The sequence below is a fragment of the Sycon ciliatum genome, chromosome 1 (genome assembly GCF_964019385.1).
Source record: "Sycon ciliatum chromosome 1, ocSycCili1.1, whole genome shotgun sequence".
Classification (NCBI taxonomy): domain Eukaryota; kingdom Metazoa; phylum Porifera; class Calcarea; order Leucosolenida; family Sycettidae; genus Sycon; species Sycon ciliatum.
Genome location: NC_088643.1, coordinates 40,047,604 through 40,073,740, shown reverse-complemented (window position 1 = coordinate 40,073,740; position 26,137 = coordinate 40,047,604). Strand labels below are relative to the sequence as shown.

The window sequence follows — 26,137 nt, the reverse complement described above, 5'->3', positions numbered from 1 at the left end:
GATACGTCGTCTACGTTTTCGTATCAGGGGTACGATTTTCCCGCCACGTTCCATATTGTTATGGCTATCCGGACGAAAGCGTCACGTACGCCACGTTTTGGGCGCAGTGTGAATGGCCCATTAGTCATGGAGAGACAGAGTGTGACAAACATAGACACAATGCTGAAACCGGGCATTTTTTTGTCATTTTGGACATTCCTTCATCAATATCCAGGTCCTTAGCTAGTGTTGCAGAATACCAACACTGTCAAGTTCAGCATTTTCTCTACTCTTCCCACTCCCCTTGGTTTATTTAATATGCTTCATTGTTTGGTGGTCAAGCGTTGGTCAGCATACTAGTGAATGTAGTCGGTTCGCCAACAAGTCGGGCTGAGAAACCAACACTTGAAATTTGCAGATACAGTAAAACCTGTGACTACCGACCACCCCTTGGTGCCAGCAAAAGCGGTCTTTAGTAGCAGGTGGTCTTTAGTTAGAGGTTTGCACCGTGCGACAATATATGGATCCCATTATATGATATGTATATCAAAATGCAGCTAATACAATTCCCCAGGACTTGCGCAATGCCATTCTTAATTCAGGTCAAACAACACTTGGAGAGAAAGACGGAGAGATGGAGAGAGACAGAAAGAGAGAGAGAAGATTAATTTGTTTGCAGACATCAAATTCAGCTGCTACTTCTGAAGCCAGGAGTCAAACGTTCCCTGTGGAAGTTTCGTTTTGCGCGGGGCTTCAAATTTGTTCATGCGATCAATCGTACCGATTATCCTTGTTGTGACTTCTCGATTGTTTGAATGCGATTCTTCAGCATCAGGACCTCGCGGTGCTGCTTTGTTTCCGGATTCCTTGACGCCATCGTCGATTCGTTTGTATGACTGGGGTGACAGAGCTGCTCAGTCTTCGTTTCTGCTCCAAGTAGTAACATCGAGCAGAGAGCGCTTTCGATGCGCTCTCAAAGACGTTTCCTATCATGTTTATTCTTGACAGCGCTTGAAATTCTGACAGGTGTAGTGCAGTCCACACAGACTCCACAGTCAAAATGGCCTGCGTTCATTTGTTCAGCTGTAGTACCGAAAGATTCCTTTCAGGACCATGGAAAATCAGCAAAATTTCAAGAAGGAGCTTCGAGCAACATTGATTTCCTACATCGCGGTCGCTAGTTACGGGTCAAAAATCGTCTTTGGGACAAGAAAAGGCGGTCGCTGGTCGCGTTCAGCAGGTAGTCGCTAGTCACAGTGAATTTTGAATGTGAGACCGTCCATGCCTGGCCAAGTGGTCGGTAGTACCAGGCTGGTCGCTAGTCACGGTGGTCTTTAGTTACAGGTTTTACTGTATTTGAAACCCCCTGACGTACATATTTCGAACAACTAAAAGACGCGAAATGGTTGGTATGTATATTCAGGAGTTACAGCAAGTCAAACGTGCTGATTTCTCAGGGACCTCGAATTGGTAAAGAGATGATACATGTTCTGAGGTAATACGTAGAGCATGCGTGACTTCTCATACTTCGGTAGTACATGTACTTCGAGTACACACAATGTACTACTTACAATACACGACACTGCCTTGGTCATGCGCAACGAGTTGAACTGAATTGTTACAGCTATCTCGCCAGCACTGCTATTAGCCCACCACTTGGCAAAGCACAGTTCCAACATTGCACCACCCTGAGAAGATACACAAAGAAAAAGGAGGCACAGGAAATCACCCATGAGAATAACACATCGACCACTAACGTACACTCCTCCACCCATTGACGACAAATGTATTGCTGCTCCAAGAGACTCCAGTCACAACAAAATCTGAAGCTATTTCTGCCAATAGACTAGTAGTGTCTAGTACACATTACTACCAGCAGCAGCAGCAGCAGCAGCAGCAGCATCAGGGACCGTAGCAGCAGCAGCATCACCACCACCAGTAGCAGCAATATCATCAATAGCAGCAACAGCACCACCACCACCACCGATGCCGCCGCCACCACACTATCATTGCAAATAACACCAAATCAAGAGACATGTTGCTTGATGGCTCAGCTTACCAGCACATGGCCTTGAAACTTCTGCACTTCACTTGGTGCCGAAAACACAAAGCTCTTGTACAGCTGGTGTTCACAATAGCGGGCTTTGGGCTCAAGCTGAATACCATGTACGTTATAGCGTGCCACAGATGGCGAGTTGCTAGAAACCACTATGTCTGGGTTGGGAGAAAAACACAACACACAGACGTGCACATACACTCTGACACAGTGCAAAACACAAGCTGTGACAGGACTATCTCATCAATAGCAGCTGCCTTCGACTGCCCCCCCCCCCCCCCCGATTGCCATTAGCAATAGTGTGGTTGCCACAAAGCAAGACTTGAACTCATATCCGTGCCAAAGAAAGATGGGTTCCAAAGCCGGTTCGTAGCCTGGAACACTTGAGCCCGAAGTGAAATACATGTACATCATGTATACGAGACAAGGTTTTATAGTGGAAACTAGGAAACTATTCTTCCTGATTTGCGTTTTGGCTGCCGTATTGACTATTGAGTTTGCAGGCGATCGCTGCACTTCAATTGTTTCCAGTAATCTTACCTCTGCATGCACAAATCCAGCTTTCGAGGATGCTGATTTAGCTAAGGAATGCAAACTTAAGCCCACTAGTGGCCCTTTTGACACGCCACCTTTCTTACCTTTGCACACGTCTGGTATGGGTGTAGTCCCCCAAAGATGGTGGCCACCGATTAATTATGCATTTGTCTGCCCCAGCTGGGAATAGCGTAAATGACTTTATCGACCGCAATGCCGTTTCATTTTCCATGATTTCTGTTGATACCATTAGTGGGCACGTTAAGAGAACTGGTCCAGGTGCGCTTCTCTGGAAGGTTGATTTGAGGCATGCGTTTAGAATCATTCCGATCCAACCCGATGACCGGCCGCTGCTGGGCATGTGTTGGCATGCGGCAAATTTTATTTTGATATGGTGTCACCTTTTGGTTTGCAGCCATCACCCTTTATTTTCAATCGTTTTGCTGACTCACTGGCATGGATTTTACGTGAAACCATGCTATAGAACACTGAGCACTATTTTGATGATTTCATTGATGTATCCATAATGAAGCAAAGAAAGACATGATGATGTTGTTACAACACTCATGGATTTCAAGCAGGGCGCAGACTTTGCCAGCATGATATTGTACCGATACGACTATCTCCTTAGCCTAAAATGTGCCAGAAGTATAGTCAAGAATCTACGTCTTTCGAAGATTGCTGAAAGGAAAACTCCAACAAAGCAACAAGACAAAACAATGGACGTTGCAACACTCCCACCGACTTCGGAAGAAATTGGCACCCTGATTAAGAGGGAAGTGGCTCGCCAAACGGAAGTGAATGCTGTTCAACAACAGAAGAAGTCCATGCCTAAAAAATCCAAGTGCACTAAGATGAAGAAGACAAAAAACTTCGGGGTGAAAGCCTCGTCTGGCGGAAGAAAGGTCAGCCCCCAATGATTTCATTGATGTATCACAGCCCTAAGCAAGGATGCCTAGGAGGATATCCGCTGGTGGCAGGACATGCTCCCCGGCTGTGGAACGGCAAAGCTCTCACCAGGGACAACAGGCGCTGGTCCCAAGCACCGGACATCGAGCTGTTCACTAATGCTTCGGGCACAGGCTTCGGCGGCTTAGCCCCCAGGGCCAGCGGTTCAGTGTCGCATGGCATGACCTCCCAGGATCGTCGCCAGCGGCATCCATCATCTGGCAAGAAAGGGTCCCAGTCACCTCTCAGTCTTGTCTTGCTCTTCCACTCCTGAAGTCAAGTATTGAGCCTTCTTGTAATCGTCTATCGCTAGTCCCTTCCTAAGCCTCCTTTTTTTTGTATTACCTTCAAGATCACCACAATAAGACAGTATAATAATATAAATATTCTCAACTAATGAATCCGTGGTTTAGAACTGTGAGTTTACCGGTACGTCACACCGGATTTGAATCTAGGAATTCAAACCAGCCTTTTGCAATGTCGAGTGCAGTCAAGATTTTTTTGCGTCGGGTATCTCCCCCTCATGCTGGTCGTGAGAGGGTGGGAACCCCTGCCGGGAGCCCTGACATAATATCTCCAACACCCGTGCTGGACACGGTCCGAAGAGCCGGCCGCAAGGCCAAACCGACAAGCCCAGCGGAGAGCTTGATGCTTGAATCTGATTCGGAAGCTGAGGAGCCGAGTCGGACCACCATTGTAAGGCCGATCGCCATTCCCAAATCGGCTCGCCTACCTAGACAGACACGCCCGTACGTTCTAAAGAATCAGTCCCTCTGGACAAAGTCATGTGTCTGCTAAAGACCTTTGCCTCGGAGTTCCGAGAGGACTTGGCGAAAAACATAAGGGAAATGATGTCGCCTTTCGACGAAAGATGGGCTGCCGTTGAAAAGAAAGTGGCAGAAGCGGAGAGCGACCTGAAGGAGCTCCGTTCCGCGAACAAGAAATTGTCAAATGAAGTGGCACGGTTTGCGTCTGCTATATGCAGTAGTGATTCGCCAGGAGATGGCGGGGAATCCGCCATAACTGGGCTCCGGCAGGATGTAGAGCGGCCGGCGACAAGACTGGGGGGGGGGGGGGGGGGGGGAGGGAGGTTGCACAGATTACTTGAGCACACTGAGCTAACAACAGTACAGAGTGAAGTGAACTTTGAATTATGCCTTGCCAACTTCGAACTATCACCAGGAATCCCACACATTTTCTAGGTAATCGGATTATGTAGGACTTCTAATTACATGTACATGGCCAGTTTGAGGTTCGAATTATCACATATATTATTATAAGATTTCAGTCGATACGATTGCCACATAACAATATTATTGTTGTGTGGGAATCGTATGGACTGAAATCGGTCCTGGAAGAAAGTTCCACCGTATTTTCCGGAGTATAAGTCGCACTTTAAACACTCACAATTCACCCCCCCCCCCCCCAAAAGTCAGTGCGGCTTATAGACCTTCTTCGATAACTTGATTTTTGGACTCGCCTCCAGGGATTTGTCGTAAGCTAGCGCACGCGTACAAGAAACGAGTGGCAAGAAAGGCCCAGTTCGTACAAAGGAGTAGTAACCTGCCAGTATTTATCTACTCCCATGTTCGCACGCAGAGTCCACTGTGCACTGAATGCAGGTCTCTTGCCACTCCCTGGTTCTTGATTGTGAGGTTTATCGAAAAAGGTCTATTACGATGGTTAAATGAACCGTGAAATACAAGGTAGATGTATGTATTTCCTGACAAAAAAATGAGTGCGGCTTATACTCCAGGGCGGCTGACTGTAAAATCGGAAAGTTCAACGACCAAAAAGTTTAACATTTTTGTAATTTCGGCATGATAACATGCAGAAAGTTTAACAATGGCTACCTGGCCACCCATCTGTATGCACATCTTTACACAGACATCTGAAACCGGGTTCGCGATAACGTTTCTTTAAATAACGAAAAAATGGCTGTTAAAACGTTAGACTTTGTGACTCGTTGGACTTTCCGGTTTTACAGTACACTCCAGAAAATTCAACTCGGATGGTGAGCCAATTAAATTATGGTGAAAAAGGAGGACAAAATGTTACGAGTTAAGTATGACTAACTGTCCACCAACGTACCCAGATCTTATACAGTCAGCGAGTGCAACAAAAATGGCACACAACTGACAAGGAGTACTGAGACATTCGGCGACCTGCCACTCCTCTTGTCAGTTTTGTGCCATTTTGTCGCACTCGCTGACTGTATAAGATCTGGTTACATTGGTGGACAGTTAGTCATAACTCGTAACATTTTGTCCTTCTCCTTTTTCACTCCAGAAAATGCAGCAATTAAATTATCAGGATTCCACCTGTGCTACAGCAACACTGAGACAGGGTCAATGCTCGACCCTTCTACAACAGACACAGATGCCCTCCCCTTACCAACGTATGTAGCTGACTCCGGCACACGGAAGAAGCGACGCTGTGGAGTGCCGGATGTGAAGACAAGCGTCTCCTTGTAAGATGCGCGGTCAGTCAAGCTAACAGACAAGAGCAGAAAACAACGCAGAGGACAATATTGATTATTACTTCTTTTTTTAACAGAGTTCTCTGGCAGCTATAGGGCTTGAAAGTGCTACGTCACAGCATAGCAATGGCATAGCAACAATTTGAGAAGTTTTTGTATGGATCCAAGCACATTTCAAGCGGTCTTACAGCAAGGTGATGTAGCCAGTGAAACTGACTGATTTGGCTAGTGGGGGCGGGGTGACAACTGGTGGCGAAGTAAAAGTCCCACCTGCATACGATATGAGTGGGTTGCTATGTACCCACATACTGAGGCAATAGCAAAGTCACACCTTAGTGGATCCAAAATAGAAATCTGATGTCAACTTACTACTCCCAGGCCGTTTTTGACGTCATCACTTTCAAGCCCTATTGTGAGCAATCATACATGACATTGGTTCCATACATCTTCTAATCTCAAGACAGAACGTGTGGTCTTTGCATCAGAAAAACGACAGGAGTATAATTATGTCACTTGTATGACGGACAGAATCCATAGGCATACTCCACAGGACGTAGAATGTACCCCCCCCCCCCCCAAAAAACACGATAGAATTAAACATCACAATTAAATATTGCGACAGAGCTTTCGGCCATACTCAAATTTACTACATTCTCAACCCGTCACCACCACGCGCTCTCAGCCGACCCAACGCACGAATTGAACATGCCATGAGATAAACACAATAAAACCATCACCTCTTTGGAACGAGCACGGAGACAGGTACACGGAAGAGGGGCCCTCGGCTGGGATCCACTGAATCAAACGCACGCACCTGCACACGGCATGAGGATAAGAAAATACACAAAAGCACAGTACACCTTTAGGCAGTACAGTGTACAGTACAACTTCAGAGTGTGATGGATAGAACACTCGGCCAGCAATGCCAGAACTGGACAACGCGGTACAGCAAAAGTGATAGTTCACGCAGAACTGAAGGCACTATGCATATAGCCATCTCACCTCCGCATAGTGTTCTCCATCTCCTAGGCCACGGGTATCAACAGATACTTGGAATGTGCGGCCTAGAGTAAGAGAAGAATACAGATTCAAAGCAAGATGCAAGATAAAGGTGATACACAACTGTGGCAATGGTTAACAAAAAGAAAATCAAAGACTTAGATACAGGAATTAGCAGCCATAGGCAGCACTTTGCACAAATAAACAAGAAGATGAAACACCTCCCTAGGGAACACAGGACAAATTGCCTAGTGCAGTACACTCGAATTGTACAAAACCCCAGCACAAGTACTGGCACAAGAACACATGCAGAGGCAGATATGGCAAGATGGCAGAGTCAACAACATCATAATGAAGTTTCTTACTTGAGTTCGGCAAGGCCAAGTAAGGGCAGACAGTCACCCAGCTCTCGCTGGACACAAGTGACAGTCGCAAGTCCAGTGCTAGCTGCGATTCAACAAAGTCAGCTGCACAAGGGAGAGACCATTTTTAGAGATGAACAACATATGGCACAGGCATCAGCATACGAGTAGGGTACCCAGCCACCACTATCCACTACTAGTACTACCCGCTCACAAGACTCAATGTGTACTATAGGCAGTACACCAAGACAGGAGCTGGCATGTCAATAACAATATAAAGCATACACACACACACACACACACACACACACACACATGTTCGCGAGCGCGTGCGTGCACACAGACAGTATACTGTAAAGCCGGAAAGTCTAATGAGTCACAAAGTCTAACGTTTTAACGACCAATTTTTTCCGTTATTTGAAGAAACGTTATTGCGCCATGTTTGTGTAAAGATGCGCATACAGATGGGTAGCGCCATGGCATGGCCAGGTAGCCATCGTTGAACTTTCTGCATGATCGTTATCATGCCAAAATTACAAAAACGCTTTAAAAACTTTTTGGTAGTTTTAAACTTTCCGGTTTTACAGTACATGGATTAGGGAGCATCTCATAAGTTCGCATTTTGTTTCTAATAATAACTTTATTAGGATGACCCAAAGGCTGACCTAAACGTAACGCATTTCGAAACGGGGGTAGGGGGTAGCGCCCATTTCGGATAGAAAAATGAGAGTTCGCACATTTTCTGGATGTGTACAATACAGTGCTGTTCATGTGCTAGACCGCTTCAGACAGCAGGGTACGGGTGTGTTTTAGGTGTAGATCTAACCCTTGCACTACAATACACGCATGCAGGCTACTCAGAGGTGTCAAATGTCACACCAGCCTGATCAAACCGTGTACCTGGCCAGCTTTGACAGTACAGTCGTTGTGGAGGAACTCTGTTTATATGTCACATTGTGTGTACATGTCATTGATTGAACTAAGTATGTAACTAATTACTTACTTGTACTCAGTAGATGCGGTACTACTGTATGTCATTCGCTTCGACACTAGCGTCCATGTCCATGTACATGAACATTGTACATGATTGTGCATACCATGGCATGGACATGTACAGTACAGTAGATCTACACTGAAAATGTGCGATAAGACTTTCAAATAGTGGGGGGAGGTAGGGGGGGGGGGGGTAAAGTCTATTCGAAATGCGTTACGTTTACAAAAAAAGTGCGAACTTATGAGATGCTCCCTTACAAAAATACTACACTGCTACACCACACATATGCATGCAAATAAACATGCTCATGCAGAGATAAACAGACATACAGACATATAGATAGACAGATAACATCCACATCCGAAGATGATAGCAGATCCCGAAAGGACCAGCAGTGTTTCAAGTCATGAGCAGAATTGGACATGGCTAGTCAAGTCCTGACGACGGCAATATCTCTTGTAGACAGAGAGACAAAGAGACTGACATACAGGGGGCAGATAGACAGACAGACGGACGGACGGACGGACGGACGGACGGACGGACAGACAGACAGACATACCCTCCCAACACACACACACACACACACACACACACACACACAAACACACACACACACGCATACACACACACACACACACACACACACACAGCAACAGGAGGCAAAATCGAGAACAATCCAGGAAGCTCGAGCACCTACCATGCTCGCGTGGATAGTGAGGAGTAACGGTGACACTTGTGGTGATAGGCTGTGAGAGTGACTCGTAGCCATCACGTAGGTAGATACCTCTCTGGCGAGACCTGCGCGGCAGAGCAACACTGACTTCAAACCAGATGTCGTGCTCCATGACATCATGGTAGCGACGTAGCCACTCGTAGGCTGGCTCTACCTGGATCATGCCGTGACCGCGGTTGAAGCGAGACGCACCCGACGGGAGGTGGGCTGTATTGATCAGGGCACGGCGCACACTGCAGTTACACAGCACATTGACAAAACAACACCAAAACTGCAATAGATGACTTGCACAAAGATCCGAGCCGCGAGTGAGACGGGGCAAGTGCACCCTGTGCACCCAGGCTACACTGCGGGCACCCTACACCGTCTGTACTGTAGTGTACTTTTTTGTCAGCATGAATGAACGGTGCACGGCATGTACAGGTACATGTACATGATCAGTACCGTCGCTGTCTTCAGCAGCTCAGGAGTCATGTGCACTTGTAGGGTTAGTGGAAGTACAATCATGACTCACTGTATATTATGCGAAGAGAAGCCAGGCGTCCAAACCAACCCAAAATACCCTTGCCTTATTCTTCGGTGAAATATTTATAAAAAAATTGTCTTACTAAACAACAGTGAGCATAGAAGCAACCTCGATGCACCCAATAATATGGCATCTGGGAACAGCAAGGTTGCACGAGGATCCCAAGAACACGTCAAGTTCCATGCTACCCGCCGCCATCAAAAGAACGAAGGATAACTGTGCTAGCCTAGTTCATATTCAATGTAACGCTAACTGTACGGGATATAGGAGCCTGTTGGGAAGGCGTGGGTGAGCTGTAAAATCTTGTACGGTTCGCACAGCACAACATACATGCAGCAGGTATTGCGACGGTTAACGTCGATGTACGAGAGTCATAAAGCACAGTCCATGGGGGTTGACGTTTCTGGGCTTCCTTTCCGAAAGGAAAGTTTTATTTCTTCTCAAATAAAGCAGAATCATGCTGATTATAGCAGTCTGTTATGAAGACAAGGAAGCAGCCATGGACATTGTGCCATACTAAAGGAACGACAGGTAAAAGATGAAGCACTTCATCTGAAAACTCAAGGACTATCCATAAATACAGCAAATGATAATCCTAGCCTGGCAATGTCCAACTCCGTCATGTGAGCCATTCGGTGAGTTATCATGGGAGCATAATGTTCGAAATGCTGAAATTTGAACAGTTGCAGTTGTGTTCGTCGCCACACAATGCCATCGCCAGTTCACATTCGAAATGTAGCCATTTTTACGTTTGTGTCCCTGTACACGGCATGGAAGGCTGAAGAGATTCAACTCTTCCATCGCTTCCTGATCTGTACAGTAGTGCGATTGCGTTCCCGTTCCTGACACTCACATCTGCCTCCGCTAACCAGCATCATGAGCACTCCAATGGTTCCCGCCGCTCCTTCCGTATCGTCCCAGCGCGCTCCGTCAAAATGTGAATTACTGTAGGCAACGGCGCCAATGTATGATGAAGGCGAACGCACTGTTTGATGATGCTCCAACAAATCCTTTCACCGGAATTTGTAAGAAGAGTAGTGGCTCAACTGTAGGTCCAACGCAGAAGGTACCTCACAGCGCAGTTCTGTTACGTCCACAATAATGAACATACTCAGCAGACTGTGATGTGTATCAGACACACTCTGGCATTATTTGTTCCACATTCTCCCAGGAGGAGATAAAATGTAGTTCAATCATGTCTTCAGCACATGGGGTACCGTTGCCTCGTTGCAACTAAACAGGTATGCAAGTTACTTTCCCATGAGACCCAGCCGGAGCCGCATCAACGTCATTAGATGTATAATGTGACTTTCCACCACTCCCTGATTCAATCATAGTTTGCGAGCCTGCGCCAAACTGCTTTCTCACTAGGGCCAGGCATTGGATACATATGGCTTCAGTAAGGTTTACAATGCTATGTCTCTGGCCTAAGTCCAAGTCTAGATACAGCTGCTCAGAGTCAGGGCTGATGAAGTGTTCATATTGGAACAAGTGAGACTTCAACAGTAGCTAGTACACATCAGGCCTGAGGACTTCGCAGCGTTTCTCCAGCACACTTGTTCTCTCCTTCAACTCAGATACTACTTGAAGTACTACTAAAGGCCATCTGGCTCTCACACTCAGTCCTTCTACCCTTCATTTTCGTGGTTTGGGCTTGAAGCCTTCCCCTCGTGACTCGGCAGGTTCCTGGCCTCTCCGCAGTCTGTCCTCAGGAGAGGGTCGCTATGGAGCTAGTGCAGCCGAATCAAAGGGAATCGAGTTCTTTCTCAGACGTCCACAAACTTTCGTTGTGCTTGACTTCGCTTCCAGTGCGGGAAAGTAGTCACACTTCAGGACCACGACGTGCTTGTTGCAGCCTACACCAACGATACTAAAATAATATTCCCTCATTTTTCCGCCTCCCGGCTCGGAAAGGAACGTATGGAATGGGAGCCTCAGTTCCATCTCTCGTCTGCTAGTGCATTCAGGAGCGCAGCAGCGCTTCGGCATGACGATACAAGCCGAATCAAAACAACTCTACTCTCTAGCCAAAAAAAACTAGCTCAGCGTTCGTCAGGCAAAAAGCGAAACTTCGAAAGTCACGAACTCAAAAGGTGGGGAAGTCAGAGTCAGAAGGTCCACTTGCCCCGTCTCGAACCCAGACAATCTTTGTGCAAGTCATCTATTCGGCAATGAATAAAATTAAGGGCACACTCATATCACAAACGTTGCAACCAAAGTAGTTTCATGTCCAGAACGGTTTCCTGTCACAATCATCAGTGGAGTGTCGTGACTAAAGGAAAATGGAAATGCCACTAAATTTTATTCATCGCCAGATTACGATTATTATCTCCACACCGCCTATTTAAAACTGCAATTGCAATACATTGATAAAACAAGGTCAATGACACTGGCTCAGAACCTTGTGTCCACGGGCGTTCATGTCATGTACTGATGAACACAGCATGCACGTGCGCTTTCAACACATGCGTTGCACATGGATCCCATGTAGGGTGGAGCCATAAGAGGAACTTTGATGTGCGGTGTGATCAATGGTCACAGCTTGTTCCATACACCAACTCACCAACATGTACACTTACAAGTGTTGTGCACATCAGTGCATGAATCGCTTCTACACCAATATGATGACACAGTACATGTATACACTGAAGTCTACTAGTATTCAGAGAATGAAAAGCGGCAGGCGTGGATCAACGGTACTTTACAGTAGCAGCAGTCGTGTCATCAAGTTCATCCTAGCCCTGTCCCCGCCACCATGGAATATTGTGAGATGTGTAAGACTAACAGCACTTGCTAAGCCCACAGAATCAGCATGACGGACACTGACCTAAATGCGGAGTAAGGGACACCATTGTCCTTCAGACCTGACAGGATAAGAGCTACAGATGAGAAATATGAACAACACAAGACAAAATCACAAGAACAGGATTTAGAGTAAAGAAAAAAGGACCAAGAAACTGCAAGTTGCGCTATAATTTCCGCTAAACACCACCAGTTGCCAACCAATCAGCTCATACGATAACATTGCACGACCCTGACCGACGGTACTGACGCTCTACAACTAAATGCCTAACAGCTCTAGCACATCTTGGATGCACACTCTAACAGCCTTCCAACTTGGAAGGTTCTAAGTTATAGAAATAACATCCGATTCCATTCTTGCACACAGGATTTAGAGAAAGACAAAAAAGTGCCGTAGAGGCCAAAGATCTTTCCAATAAAACAAGATAGACCATCGACAAGACAGGTCAATGACCTGCTGTGTGATCAAGGATAGGTACTTGATGAAGTAAAGATCAGGGTAAGGGGAAGACAGAGACACATCATCAGAACTCACCAACGCATCCGGCGGCATTCGGAGATGACATGGACGTTCCATTCATCAAGACATGATTCTTCAACGTCCAGGTGGGTACAGATGTGATGGCACCGCCCGGGGCACTAATATCCACACCAAGGTTACCGTCCGCTCTGTCAGGAACACATCAAACATGCCAAGAACTAATCCAACTCAATACTCTTAGGCCATGAAGCATGCCCATGGACTGTCACAGCTGCACATACCCATCACCAGGGGAAATTACTACAAGTAACAAGAATACCAACCACAACATGACTGTAGACTTTCCCAAGCTCAAAACTAAACGTGTTATAGTCCAATACACACAATATATGAAAAGTACGTACGATGGCCCGGTAGATGACCATGTGTAGTTTTGACCGGGACACTTCTCCAGCATGCCATACTGCGCCTCCATCATCTGTGGTGATACATAGGCACCAACACCTGGAGCACACACATCAACATGCACACACGCACACTCACACACACATGCAGGTACGGGCATATACACACACACACACACACACACACACACACACACGCGCGCGCGCGCGCACACACACACACAGACGGGACGGCAGGAGAAGTCTTTGCAAACCAATGTCTCTTGTTGAGAGAGTGAAGACTATCAAGCTTATCATTTTGCTTCCTGTAATAGAAATGATCCATGTGCTTGAAGTACTCGGGTCTATTTAGAAAACCGGACGGACATACAGTGAGCGATGGGGTACTCACGAGAGCTACATGTACTTTGAGCATAACTTCTGTGGATACAAAAAATGATAGCCATTTTTACATAGTAAACTCAGGCACAGAAGTCAGAATGGTGGGTTGCAACTCCGAGTTTAACACTGAGCAATCATCAGACAACATCAGACAATCATCAGGCAACAACTTCAGGTGCAGTATTTGAAAATCGCACAGGAGATGTACATGTATGTACATACATAGCATCAAGAGTACATAACCTACTCTTGATAGCATCAACGATGACTTGAGAAAACTACACATACTGGGGTACATACACGGGTACTTTGGAAGCATACACTCACACATACACTCACACATGCACATGCACACACAACTCACCAATCATTTCGGAAGTAGTGCCACCTGGACAGCCAACGGTCGACATACACGGCCCGTTATTACCGGCGCTGCACACAAACACTATGCCGTGCTTCTTAGCCAAGTCGGCCAGGACTTTGACAGAGTGCCTGATGGAAATAGGATATGGGCAACAACAACGAGAGAAGCAGCGGAATAATAATACCAAACAAGCACAGTCAAACTCACCTAGTGCCTGTACATACCCTGATAAAAGACAATCTCTGACAATGGCCATACTGAGCAAGTACCGTAAAAGTCCGGAAATAAGTACCTGCCCGAAATAACTACAGTGTCCCCTTCATCCTTTTGACTCTATCTGTTGAAGTAAAGTTCAGCCCAGTAAACACACTGCCAGAAATAAGTACTGCTAAGGTTCGTACATGCAGCACATAGCATGTACATCTACATGAAATACGACTTCTCCACTACACACAAGTCAGGTTTGAAAGTTAGTTCATGCCTGAAAGTCAGTACCTGCCAGAAAGTTAGTACGGGTGTGACCACTAGATTCGAAAGTAAATACTTACGGACTTTTACGGTATAGGCTTACTTCTATACGTGCTTAGCATGGACATTGTCCGACGCACACATGCATGGCTCAATAAAATAAATATGCTGGGACAAGAAACACCTCGGACACTACACTTTTCTGTGTCCCCATGGGGTACATTTAATCAGAGTTCCAATGTGTATAAAGAACTTAAAGAAGATACTGTACTAGAGACTGACTGCAAGGTAGAATGTCATGTATATGTGCTCCCTATCCATCATTTCAGGAAAGCCCAAACAACAAGGCCGTCACAGAGTTAGAGTAAATGCAAGTACAGGAAAACCTGTAACTAACGACCACCCCTTGGTGCCCGGAAAAGTGGTCTTTAGTGGCAGGTGGTCTTTAGTTAGAGGTTTGCATGGCGTGACCATAATATGGATCCCATTATATGATTTGTATGTCAAAATGCAGATAATACAATCCCCCACCACTTGCGCACTGACATTCTTCTTTCCGATCATACAACACTTGGAGAGAGAGAAAATCAAGTTTTTTATACCGGAAGCGATACGACCTTTTGACCCGTATATATGTCGACTCACTGGGTTTCCAGAGCAGCGCTGGCCTGGCCAGGCAGTGGACTAGTCACTATCGACTCCATCCTCATCTGTGTGCGACTACACTGGCAACTGGTATCGGTGTGTAGATCTAAAGTGGAAACTCAGTCGCTCCGACTTGGATGTAGTGTAGCGTAAACTGTACTGGTGTGTACCAGTACGTGATGCGGCGATGTTGCGAGTTTTCGCACCTTCACTGTAGACTAGTACAGTATCCGCCATCGTATCCTGGCCTGTGTTCCGTACAGGTGAGTACATGTACCGTAGCATGCTAGCTAGCCAGCACAGACTGTCAGTGTGACCTGGTGAGCTGTGTGATTGCACTTCGACTGAGAGCCGCTCAGTCTTAGTTTCTCCTTCGAGTAGTAAATTCGATCAAAGAGCGCTTTGGATGCGTTCTCCAAGACGTTTCCTATCATGTTTGTTCTTGACAGCACTTGAAATTATGACAGGTGTAGTGCAGTCCACACTGATTCCACAGTAAAAATGAGACTGCGTTCATTTGTCCAGCTGTAGTATCGAAACGACCATGGAAAATCATCAAAATTTCGAGAAGGAGCTTCGAGCAATGTTTGATTTGCTACATCGCGGTTGCTAGTTACGGGTCAAAATTCGACATTGGGACAAGAAAAGGCGGTCGCTGGTCGCGTTCAGCAGGTAGTCGCTAGTCACAGTGCATTTTGAATGTGAGACCGTCCGTGCCTGACGAAGTGGTCGGTAGTACCAGGCCGGTCGCTAGTCACGGTGGTCGGTAGTACCAGGCCGGTCGCTAGTCACGGTGGTCGTTAGTTACAGGTTTTACTGTATACCGGTAGTCCCACCCACAGCTCAACTCCAGTAGGCCAAAATAAACTCCTCCATAACTGGCATAAGGGAAATGTGCCAGTATGCGAGCACGCGTACATGGTGTAAATATTGGCTATTGGTATCAGGTTGTTATTTCAGCAACACAAACAGCTCTGCTTCACACCAGACACGTGTACCAGTGCGGTGCTATACCACAGGCATGCATTTATGCTCCCGTCCGTTTACAAATCTCACGCACACCCACACACTTTTAAAAGGTTCAAAGGTCCAATCTCTGATCCTGGCTTACCCGACATTGTCAAGGTGAGCACCTTCACCGTAGCTGAGATTCACCACATCACACTTGTATTTGACAACAGCAATGGCCTGCCCAAAAAAACAACCCCCACAAATACACACAATTTAGACGGTGTCAGTAAAACTACTAATCGGCGAGACAATGTCAGATCCCTAATACAACAGCATATAACCTTACACAATGATAACCATGGCTATGCATGATCATGTACATGCATAACCAGTGCACCTCCTTCTACCACCGTCATTTCTTTCAAAATCCACTCTACTCTAGCTCCACTCTAACAAGTACTTCAAAGTAGCCAGAATGGATGCACAAGTTTGACGGAAACAACGTCAATTATATAGCCGTGGTTGGCTATAAAAACCCTGCAATCGCCACGCAAAGTGGTCATTGGCTACCCCAGCCATGTATTGTTTGGAATAAAATAAAATAAAATAAATATTCAAGTTTTGCTGTGTACAGTATTCCTATTGCAAAGTGAAGCTCATAAGGAACATGTACATTGTACATTTATGTAGTTTGTAAGCACAAGCACACGACAGGCCCATTGAAAAACATCTTACGGCACGGACGAAGGCAGTTCCAGTTTCCATCGTACTCAGACGAGTATCGCCAATTTTCACAGACAGAATCTAGAATCAGTATGGGTATGTGTGCATGCAAGCGAAAGAGAAATAGAGTGAGTGTGTGTGAGAGAGCAGAGAGGAGAAGAGAGGAGAGGAGAGAGAGAGAGGGAGAGGGGGGGGGGGTGAAGATGAGGATGAGGGCGAGGACAACAGCAATAAAGAAAGCGAGAGAACTATTCCTGTGAGGCGCTGGATCACTATTCTGGCCATGAGCAACAATAAAATAATTATACCTTCCCTCCTCCCCCAACTGGCATAGATTGGAGGCAGACATTTCAGTGCTTTCCACGTGTGAGGGTATTGTTTTTGCAGCTGCCATGGATCATCATATTGACATATTTTCAAATAATTTTAATTAAGCTGTGTCACCAAAAAAAGCGAAGGCGGGAGCAGGCCCTATAGCCAATGGCGGGTGGTGAGGAAAGGGCCAAATGAAAGTGCAGTACACGTTTCCTGAGCATAGGCTACACAAGGGAAGACAAACAAGGCCGGTCGAGGCAAGGGAATACACAGTTAGTACAACTCAGCCACAATTTGTCGGTAAAGCACATGACTTTGGTTGAGATAGAAGCAAACATGCTCAGCGCCTCAATATGCCTACCATTTTTTAAGATCCCAAACCAGTTCTAGTCTGTAAAATCAGACTACCTGCCAATATGGTTAATCGTGGGCAAGTGGACGTGAAATTCTGTGTCATCTGAACTCCTGTCTCCATTACATAGCTACTGTAGTCAACTGTCAAGATAGACCAAGCTATTGTCATTAGTCAACTGTCAAGAAAAACAAACAAGCTATTGTCATTTACCTGGGCACCAGCGGCCACACCATTCTTTACAGGTTCATCCGGAAAGCATGCTGCCGAGATTCCTGCAACATGACTTCCATGGGAGCCTGTACATCCACACACATCCACACAACCACCCACATGTACACATCCACCCACATATACACATCCACCCACATATACACATCCACCCACATATACACATCCACCCACATATACACATCCACCCACATATACACATCCACCCACATATACACATCCACCCACATGTACACATCCACCCACATATACACATCCACCCACATATACACATCCACCCACATATACACATCCACCCACATGTACACATCCACCCACATATACACATCCACCCACATACACACATCCACCCACATATACACATCCACCCACATGTACACATCCACCCACATATACACATCCACCCACGTATACACATCCACCCACATATACACATCCACCCACATGTACACATCCACCCACATGTACACATCCACCCACATATACACATCCACCCACATATACACATCCACCCACATGTACACATCCACCCACATCCACCCACATATACACAACCACCCACATATACACAACCACCCACATTATACACATCCACCCACATCCACACATCCACCCACATATACACATCCACCCACATGTACACATCCACCCACATATACACATCCACCCACATATACACAACCACCCACATATACACATCCACCCACATATACACATCCACCCACATGTACACATCCACCCACATATACACATCCACCCACATATACACAACCACCCACATATACACATCCACCCACATATACACATCCACCCACATATACACATCCACCCACATGTACACATCCACCCACATATACACATCCACCCACATCCACCCACATATACACATCCACCCACATATACACATCCACCCACATGTACACATCCACCCACATCCACCCACATATACACATCCACCCACATAGCCAATGCAGTGCATGTGAGGATGATCATCAGAACAGCGTGTGCACTTGGCCGCAAAACAGTACGCGGGTGCGGGTACCGCGGTAGTCCCCTACCCCTGATTCAAGTAGTAGTAACTGAGGTGCTCCTAACCCGCAGCAGAATCAACAACAGTCAAGTACAGTGACTACACACCAGTGAGGCAGTGTTCAGAACTGTCAACAGAGTATGAAAACACATTCCGATGCTGCACAGCACAAACAAGTGGCATACATGTGTAGACATGTAAACAGATATGCAGACGCGTGGAAACTCACCCGACGCCACAACAATGGCCACCGTGGCTCCCTCGTCAAACACATCCACGGTGTAGTTAACCATGGCTGAAAAGCGGGAGAAGCAAACCAGATGCACACACGCATGGACATACACGCGCACACATGCGCACACAAATACATACATGTTTGCACACACGCATGCACACAAGCACACACCAATATACATGTACCATTACCCGTCTAGAATTTGTTCGTGACATCTCAATAAAATCTTCGTAAAACGACGCTTCAGCTGGTTCTCTTTATCGCAATCCTTAAACCATGACCAGGACTGATCATTACTCCAAGGACCAATACTCACATGCTACATGGAAAGTATGTAAACTAACCTGTAGTTTTAATATAAGAAAGAAAAAGGATCAAAGAGCTAAAAGTTACGCCACAATGTCCACTAACACCACCAGTTACTAAACAATCAGCTCATGCGGTAACATTGCACGACACTGACCGACGATACTGACGTTCTACAACTAACTGGCTAACAGCTCTAGCACATCTTGGATGCGCACTCCAACACCCTTCCAACTTGGAAGGTTCTAAGTTATAAATTAATCCTTGGCTCTCCATCCGAGTCCAAAATTGTAGTTTAGCCTTCATTCAGAAAAAGAGAACTATTGCCTTCCATTTACAGTTCCTCGGGAGTCATCACGGAGGTTTGGCATCACGAGTTTCGCATTCACGTTCACAGACACTTTTTGGTTCCTGAACTGAAATTCAAACTTTTGCACTTTTCGTTCGGAAAAGCAGTCATCACACATCGCGGATTCGTCTCAGGAGTTAGGACAGTCGTAAATTTACTACATTGTATAGCCTGTACACATGATGTACGCCCAACCTGTCAACATCATGCAAGCGTGAATTCTGTTTGCTAATCCTTATCACAATGCGAATTTCGTCACTGAGTTTGACTTTCATTCGAGTGTGAACTCAAACACGAAACTCGTCTTGTAAAAACCTCTGTCTACAATGTAGCTCAGTACAAGTCATCCTGTAGAAAACCGCACATGCAGAGAGGCCACACTTGTGCCATCACGAAATACACCAGACTGTATGGTTATTTGCCTGGTGAAGTGGAGAAGACATGCATGAATGAATGAACACTGAAGCATACATATAAATGAACACACACACACACACACCATGTACATACACACACACACACACACACACACACACACACACACACACACACACACACACACACACCATGTACATACACACATATACACATGCACATTCAATGCAAAGGAAACAGGAACTTACCATCACCAGCAAATGTGCTGTACTTTCCTGAAAGGCGAAAAGGAAGAAGAGGTTCAACTCCAGTCATGTCACCGCTTTCCTCGACACCTATTGCAACTCTGAACAAAGATTAGAACACACACACACACACACACACCACTCTGGGTTCGAGTAATGAAAGCATGCATGAAGATCCATCAAAAAAGGACTGAAAACCAGCCCAGCCGGTAAAAACGATTCCACAGGCATCAACGTAAAGGCGTGCACATTTGTCAGAGTGAAAACTCACAACATGCAACATATCAATACCCCTTGTCTTGGAGCATACATCTTCCCAGAAACACCCATACAATCAAACAAAGAGCACACGTCACCTACCTCCAGTTGTCTCCATCATGAAATGCAACAACATCCACTGCAGCAGATCCAATGGATGTCTTCTTCATGACAGATGACAGTACATCCAGACGAGCTTGCAGTTCATCCTGGTGATCCTTCTCTTCCTGTGCCCAAAACCGCACCAGCAGGAAGAAAAGATGAAAAAAAAAACAGAATAAGCATACGCAAGTCACTTGCTTGAACATTGACACGACACATCTAATCAAGAAGTCCATGGTAGAGGTTAGTTCGACAAGGATTGAGTTTGTATGCTCTCACAGCGCCATGTGCACGCTGGTATGTGATCACATGGTTGGGTTTGTCTGGAGAAGTTGGTAGTAGAAAAGCAGCATGTACAGGTCAGCACTGAGCACTGATACGTGAAAAGTGCAAGAACAAACCTGATTGGGGCTTGGGTGTGCAGTCGACCACTTCTCAAGGTCTAGCGTAGCTTGTGCGACTGCTTGCTGGTGAGACACATTGAATTTGCTATTCTCTTCTTCTCGCTTTTTGATGCGCGTGTTGACGCTTGATGGGAACAGCTGCTCTAGGAGCTTTACTCCAACGTGCCACATGCCGGTTGGGTTCTGCCACTGATTGTTGAGCTGAATACACAAAACACCCATGTAAACAGTCATATCCGGACACAGATGTACACACACACACACACACACACACACACACACACACACACACACACACACACACACACACACACACAAACGCACACACACACACAGATGTGTACACACACATATGCATACACACAGACACAAATACACGGACAGACAGACAGACACACACACACACACATAAACACACCTCATACTCATGCTCATACACATCCAGACACACCCAGACACACACACACACACACACACACACACACACACGGACACGCACACACATACACACACAGGAATCACAACCATGTACCGGAAGAGCAGAACACAACTACATTTCTCGATTTCACGAATTATCGAATCAGCTAGGACATGAATCAATTCTGGTTCTATCTGCTCAGCATTGGTATTATCCATGAATACAACAATGCTATACAACGTACATCAGCGCCATGGTTTTCCCAACCACCTATTTATCCGGAATGGGCAGTACGGCTGTGCATCCAGTTTTTCAAGCTTACCTGGAGTTTGCGACGTGACACACCCTGAATCTCAATGTCTTCATCGCACGGCGTAGAACATGTCGTCACAGTGGTGGACGTGTCCACATCTCCACTGCCTGAAGCATCGATGCAGTCAATCATCTTACGCTGCCCAGTACTCGTCACCTGTATACATTTGTGTAGCAGTAGTAGCAACAGCAGCAGCAGCAGACATCACAAGTTTATCAACCCCGGGTGGACGCCTGATTGAGGATTGCGTGCACATTATCATTCATAGTGAACCCCATTGTCGATAGTGCAACAACACATTACCCCTGCACCAAACCAACTCCATGTGCCATCGTGTGCCAATGTTGCTCCAAGACTAGGATGATTGCCTGGTTCTAAAATACTGCTGTCGGCGTCCCATGTTTATGACTTCCATTGTAATAAAGGGTACTTGTACTTGCTCGCTGCCAAAACTGGTCACGTGGGACTACCTCCGGGAGAGAGGAGAGACTCAAAAGGAATCTTGGAAATATGACCCATTTGGCCATTGAACCGTCCGACGGACGACACCCCCTGAAATCCCCAAACTCGGGGTGGACTTGGAAATGATCCCACTTATGGGCTCACCGCACCTCAGTAAGTGGGCGAGGACAAGGTGCAGAAAAAGGATTAACGGCATCAGGGTATCTGTCCCGGGATGCAGCTGCAGTCACCCTTGCCCCCGGTGAAGGTAATACTTGTGACTTGCAGCTACATTTGAAAATCACACGCCACGACTCGATTTGTTTATTGCTCTTGTTCCAAGTTCCCGTCTTTTACTATACATCTTAAAGGGGAAGTTAAGGCTAAAATCAAAATTTCACCAGTTGTAGTCTTCGGGGTGCGGAGTCGAATGGTCTTGGTCCGAGGAAGCTGAGACGCTCCCTTCCTACTTTAATCCCAATCGAACTCGCGCACTTCCACCGAAACTGGGTGACTGCGCCCTACTAGATGGGGATTTGTATGCAAAATGTCACTAAAAGCGCCATTTCGTTCTTATAAAAGCACGTATGACCGCGATTGGCCCATATGTTGTAGTCTTTTGGACGCTGAGTCAACTGGTTTTGGTCAGAAAAGGCTGCGATGCAACGTTCAGCCCTTATTCCCAATCGAACATGCTTGAACAAGCGGTCACGTGCTCCTGCGTACACCAGTCACCGTGCCTGCAGGGTACTACTTACTAGCCTGTTCGACCTTTTTTGGGTGCAGTCCTGTCACTCGAGTTGAACTCGAGTTGAACCCTTGGTGTGAAAGTTGTCGCCTGCTGGCGCTGTGACGAGGTGACTTGGGCACGCAGGAGCACGTGACCGCTTGTTCAACCATGTTCGATTGGGAATAAAGGAGGAACGCTGCATCGCAGCATTCTCGGACCAAAACCAGTCAACTCAGCGTCCAAAAGACTACAACATATGGGCCAATCGCGGTCATACGTGCTTTTATATGAACTAAATGGCGCTTTTAGTGACATTTTGCATACAAATCCCCATCTAGTAGGGCGCAGTCACCCAGTTTCGGTGGAAGTGCGTGAGTTCGATTGGGATTAAAGTAGGAAGGGAGCGTCTCAGTTTCCTCGGACCACGACCATTCGACTCAGCACCCCGAAGACTACAACTGGTGAAATTTTGATTTTAGCCTTAACTTCCCCTTTAAAGAACCCCGTTAGAGCAATAGCTTTGGCAGTCAACGTTTCGACTGGACTAGCCTGTCATCTGCATAGTGCTCTGTAATCGGACTATTGGCAGTATTGTACAGTAGATATTGGTTATAACGTGCCCTTCTGATTTTTCACATTTTATCACTATAACCGGTATACCGTAAAAGTCCGTAAATAAGTACGTACAGTCGTTCCTCTCTAATCCGGCACTTGTTTATCCGGAACCCTTGCCAACCGGCGCACTTTCTGACGAAACCGATTTTTTTCGTTCAACTCCTACATCTTAATCCGGCACTTGAATTCCGCCTCCGGCAGTGACTTTTTGAAACGAATCGCTCAAACTGCACGTAGTTTGATTTCATAATCCGGCAGTCGTAAATCGACTGTGCGTGTGTGTGCAAGAGTACGTATACATGTGAACATGTTCTGTTTTACTTTATCACTGTGTATATTCCTGGAGAAAAGTTGAGAATATAAAGCCGTGCACCAAATATTGGGGTCGACACGGAAAAACCCTGCGTTTTGACGTATGATACATGCATGCAATTGGGTAGGGCCGGGTCAGAGGGCAGGATTTCTTAATCCAGCACCCTCGTTAATCCAGCAGAAAATGCCGTAGCAAAAGGTGCCGGATTAGAGAGGGACGACTGTATTTACTTTCGAATTTAGTGACCACGCCCGTACTAACTTCTGTCCCCGGGGAAAATTGCGGCAAAAAATCGCAAAAAAACGCGGCAAAAAACGCGGCATAATATGGCATAATTTGCGGTGAATTTGCGGTAAATATGCGGTAAATATGCGGTGAATATTATTGATATCATCTCGCGGCGGCAAGTTTGCAGTTGATAAGAGGCAATTTTCAGTGAGTATGTAGTGAAATCAATCAGTTACAAGTCTCTGGTGTAAGCGCTCGTCATATTTGAGTACAAAGCCGCCACCGGATGAGACGTTGCCAACCGAACAGTGCACTGTGTGTACATGTAGTGCAACAGAAAAGTTCAAAAACGCGGGAAAATCGCGGAAAATGCGGTCTTTTAAAAAATCGCAAAAAAACGCGGAAAAAAACGCGGCCGCGGAATCGCAATTTTCCTCGGGGACAGTAACTTTCGGGCACGAACTAACTTTCGGACCTGACTTGTGTGTAGTGGAGAAGTCATTTTCATGTAGATGTACATGCTACGTGCTGCATGTGCGCATCGTACCGGTACTTATTTCGGGCAGTATGTTTATCGGGCTTGACTTGACTTAAACAGACAGAGCCAAAAGAATGAAGGGGGTATTTCTTTCGGGCAGGTACTTATTTACGGACTTTTACGGTATCACTACAGGCGATTTTCAACTGCGCGCCTGGCATACACATTATACACGTGTGGGTACTCAATCGCGCTAATGTAGGGCACTGATACATGATGCATGCTACTGCACTTTCTCCAGTCCAGAGTGAAGAACTTCTTGGCTGCTAAGGCATCATCCAGTAAGCATCAGACCAGAATATGCTATGAAAACACACATGTGGCTCCAAGTCGAGACATCAATGCGTCACACTCGTGTGTTGCTATTATTTATAGACGATATTTTTTCTGTACAAAGAGGTGTTTTGAATTGTGATTCTGTATCCTTATAGCCGATTTATCGCTGTATCCGATATATTGGTTATAATGATAATTTGACTGGCTTTTTTTCTGATTTTGCTTTTGATATTTTCATTTTGTATCAATATAGCCGATTTATCATTATGTCCGATGACTTTCTAACCGATATCTACTGTACTGGCAGTACATTGTAGTACTCAGCAGTTAGTACTGTTCTGGACATTTAAATCCGATGGGATGACCGGGGCCGGCGCCCTTACTGCTTTTAGCGTGTACATGCACTGTAGTTCACGTACACTGTCAAAATGGACCAGCAGTGCTCGCGGCTGCAAGGCCAGCGCCCCATGACCGCTTGACTTCTTAACGGATTTCAATGTCCGCTACAGTACATGCAGTGGTGTACTAGCACTGTACTTTGTGACTCCGCCAACCGGTTTATAGTTGCAACTAGGAAAGGTTTTTTTTAATATTTTTTTTCGGAACACTGTTCTCAACACAATGTGTTCCCTGTCTTGTGACATGCTGTCATCGTCATGCACGTATTGTACTTGTACCTACTTGTATACACGGCAAATTTCTCCCACCACAATTTTGAGGATACCTAATCTAAAGACGCACTGAATACAGAGCAAGGCATTGTCGAACAAACCTGAAGCCCTGGAGCTCCGGGATCAACACCAGTGTCCAAAATAGCTATTGTCACATCCCGTCCGTCATAGTTGGGCAGTTTGGTGAGGAAAGCTTGGGCACCTGTTTCCTTCTTCGGCACCAGAGCCTCAAGTGGAAACACACCCTCTGGGGGTACGGAATCCGCCATTGTCGGCACCAGTCAAACTACGCCGCGATAGGTTGTATAATTCTCGATAATTATAAACAGAATTGAAGAAAGTATGACTGTTTGACGAAAGAGAATGGCTTCTCTTCTTTGCGAGTAAAGACACCACACTCAACCAAACAAGGAAAGACCAACAATTACATTGGAGATATTTTTTGAAATTTTTCGTCATGCCACAGTGATTTTTGCTGGGAAAGGAAAACACCTGCCACTGGGTGCGCACGTGTAGCGTCATGTTGATAATGCACAGAGCGGATCGAGGGGGAAACCCGCTTT

General features: G+C 46.1%; 1 protein-coding gene across 2 annotated transcripts in view; it reads right to left on the bottom strand.

The window, feature by feature from the left end:
* LOC135825383 (tripeptidyl-peptidase 2-like) overlaps positions 1–26,137 on the bottom strand; it is a 138,919-nt gene that overhangs the window by 20,687 nt on the left and 92,095 nt on the right. Inside the window, exons 1-20 of one of the 2 annotated variants that reach the window (XM_065338122.1) lie at positions 25,676–26,008; positions 21,772–21,918; positions 21,029–21,232; positions 20,628–20,752; positions 20,271–20,368; positions 18,987–19,052; positions 17,710–17,795; positions 16,842–16,910; positions 16,267–16,343; positions 14,043–14,170; positions 13,298–13,397; positions 12,948–13,081; positions 12,438–12,489; positions 9,049–9,317; positions 7,361–7,462; positions 6,999–7,060; positions 6,734–6,810; positions 5,912–6,009; positions 2,039–2,193; positions 1,551–1,667 (exon numbers count right to left, since the gene is read on the bottom strand). In XM_065338122.1, coding sequence (XP_065194194.1) covers positions 1,551–1,667; positions 2,039–2,193; positions 5,912–6,009; positions 6,734–6,810; positions 6,999–7,060; positions 7,361–7,462; positions 9,049–9,317; positions 12,438–12,489; positions 12,948–13,081; positions 13,298–13,397; positions 14,043–14,170; positions 16,267–16,343; positions 16,842–16,910; positions 17,710–17,795; positions 18,987–19,052; positions 20,271–20,368; positions 20,628–20,752; positions 21,029–21,232; positions 21,772–21,918; positions 25,676–25,843 — 2,334 coding nt within the window. In that variant the 5' untranslated portion in view covers positions 25,844–26,008. Of the gene's footprint in view, positions 1–1,550; positions 1,668–2,038; positions 2,194–5,911; positions 6,010–6,733; positions 6,811–6,998; positions 7,061–7,360; positions 7,463–9,048; positions 9,318–12,437; positions 12,490–12,947; positions 13,082–13,297; positions 13,398–14,042; positions 14,171–16,266; positions 16,344–16,841; positions 16,911–17,709; positions 17,796–18,986; positions 19,053–20,270; positions 20,369–20,627; positions 20,756–21,028; positions 21,233–21,771; positions 21,919–25,675; positions 26,009–26,137 lie in introns of those variants that run through there. The other variant, XM_065338129.1, reaches the window with a different exon arrangement.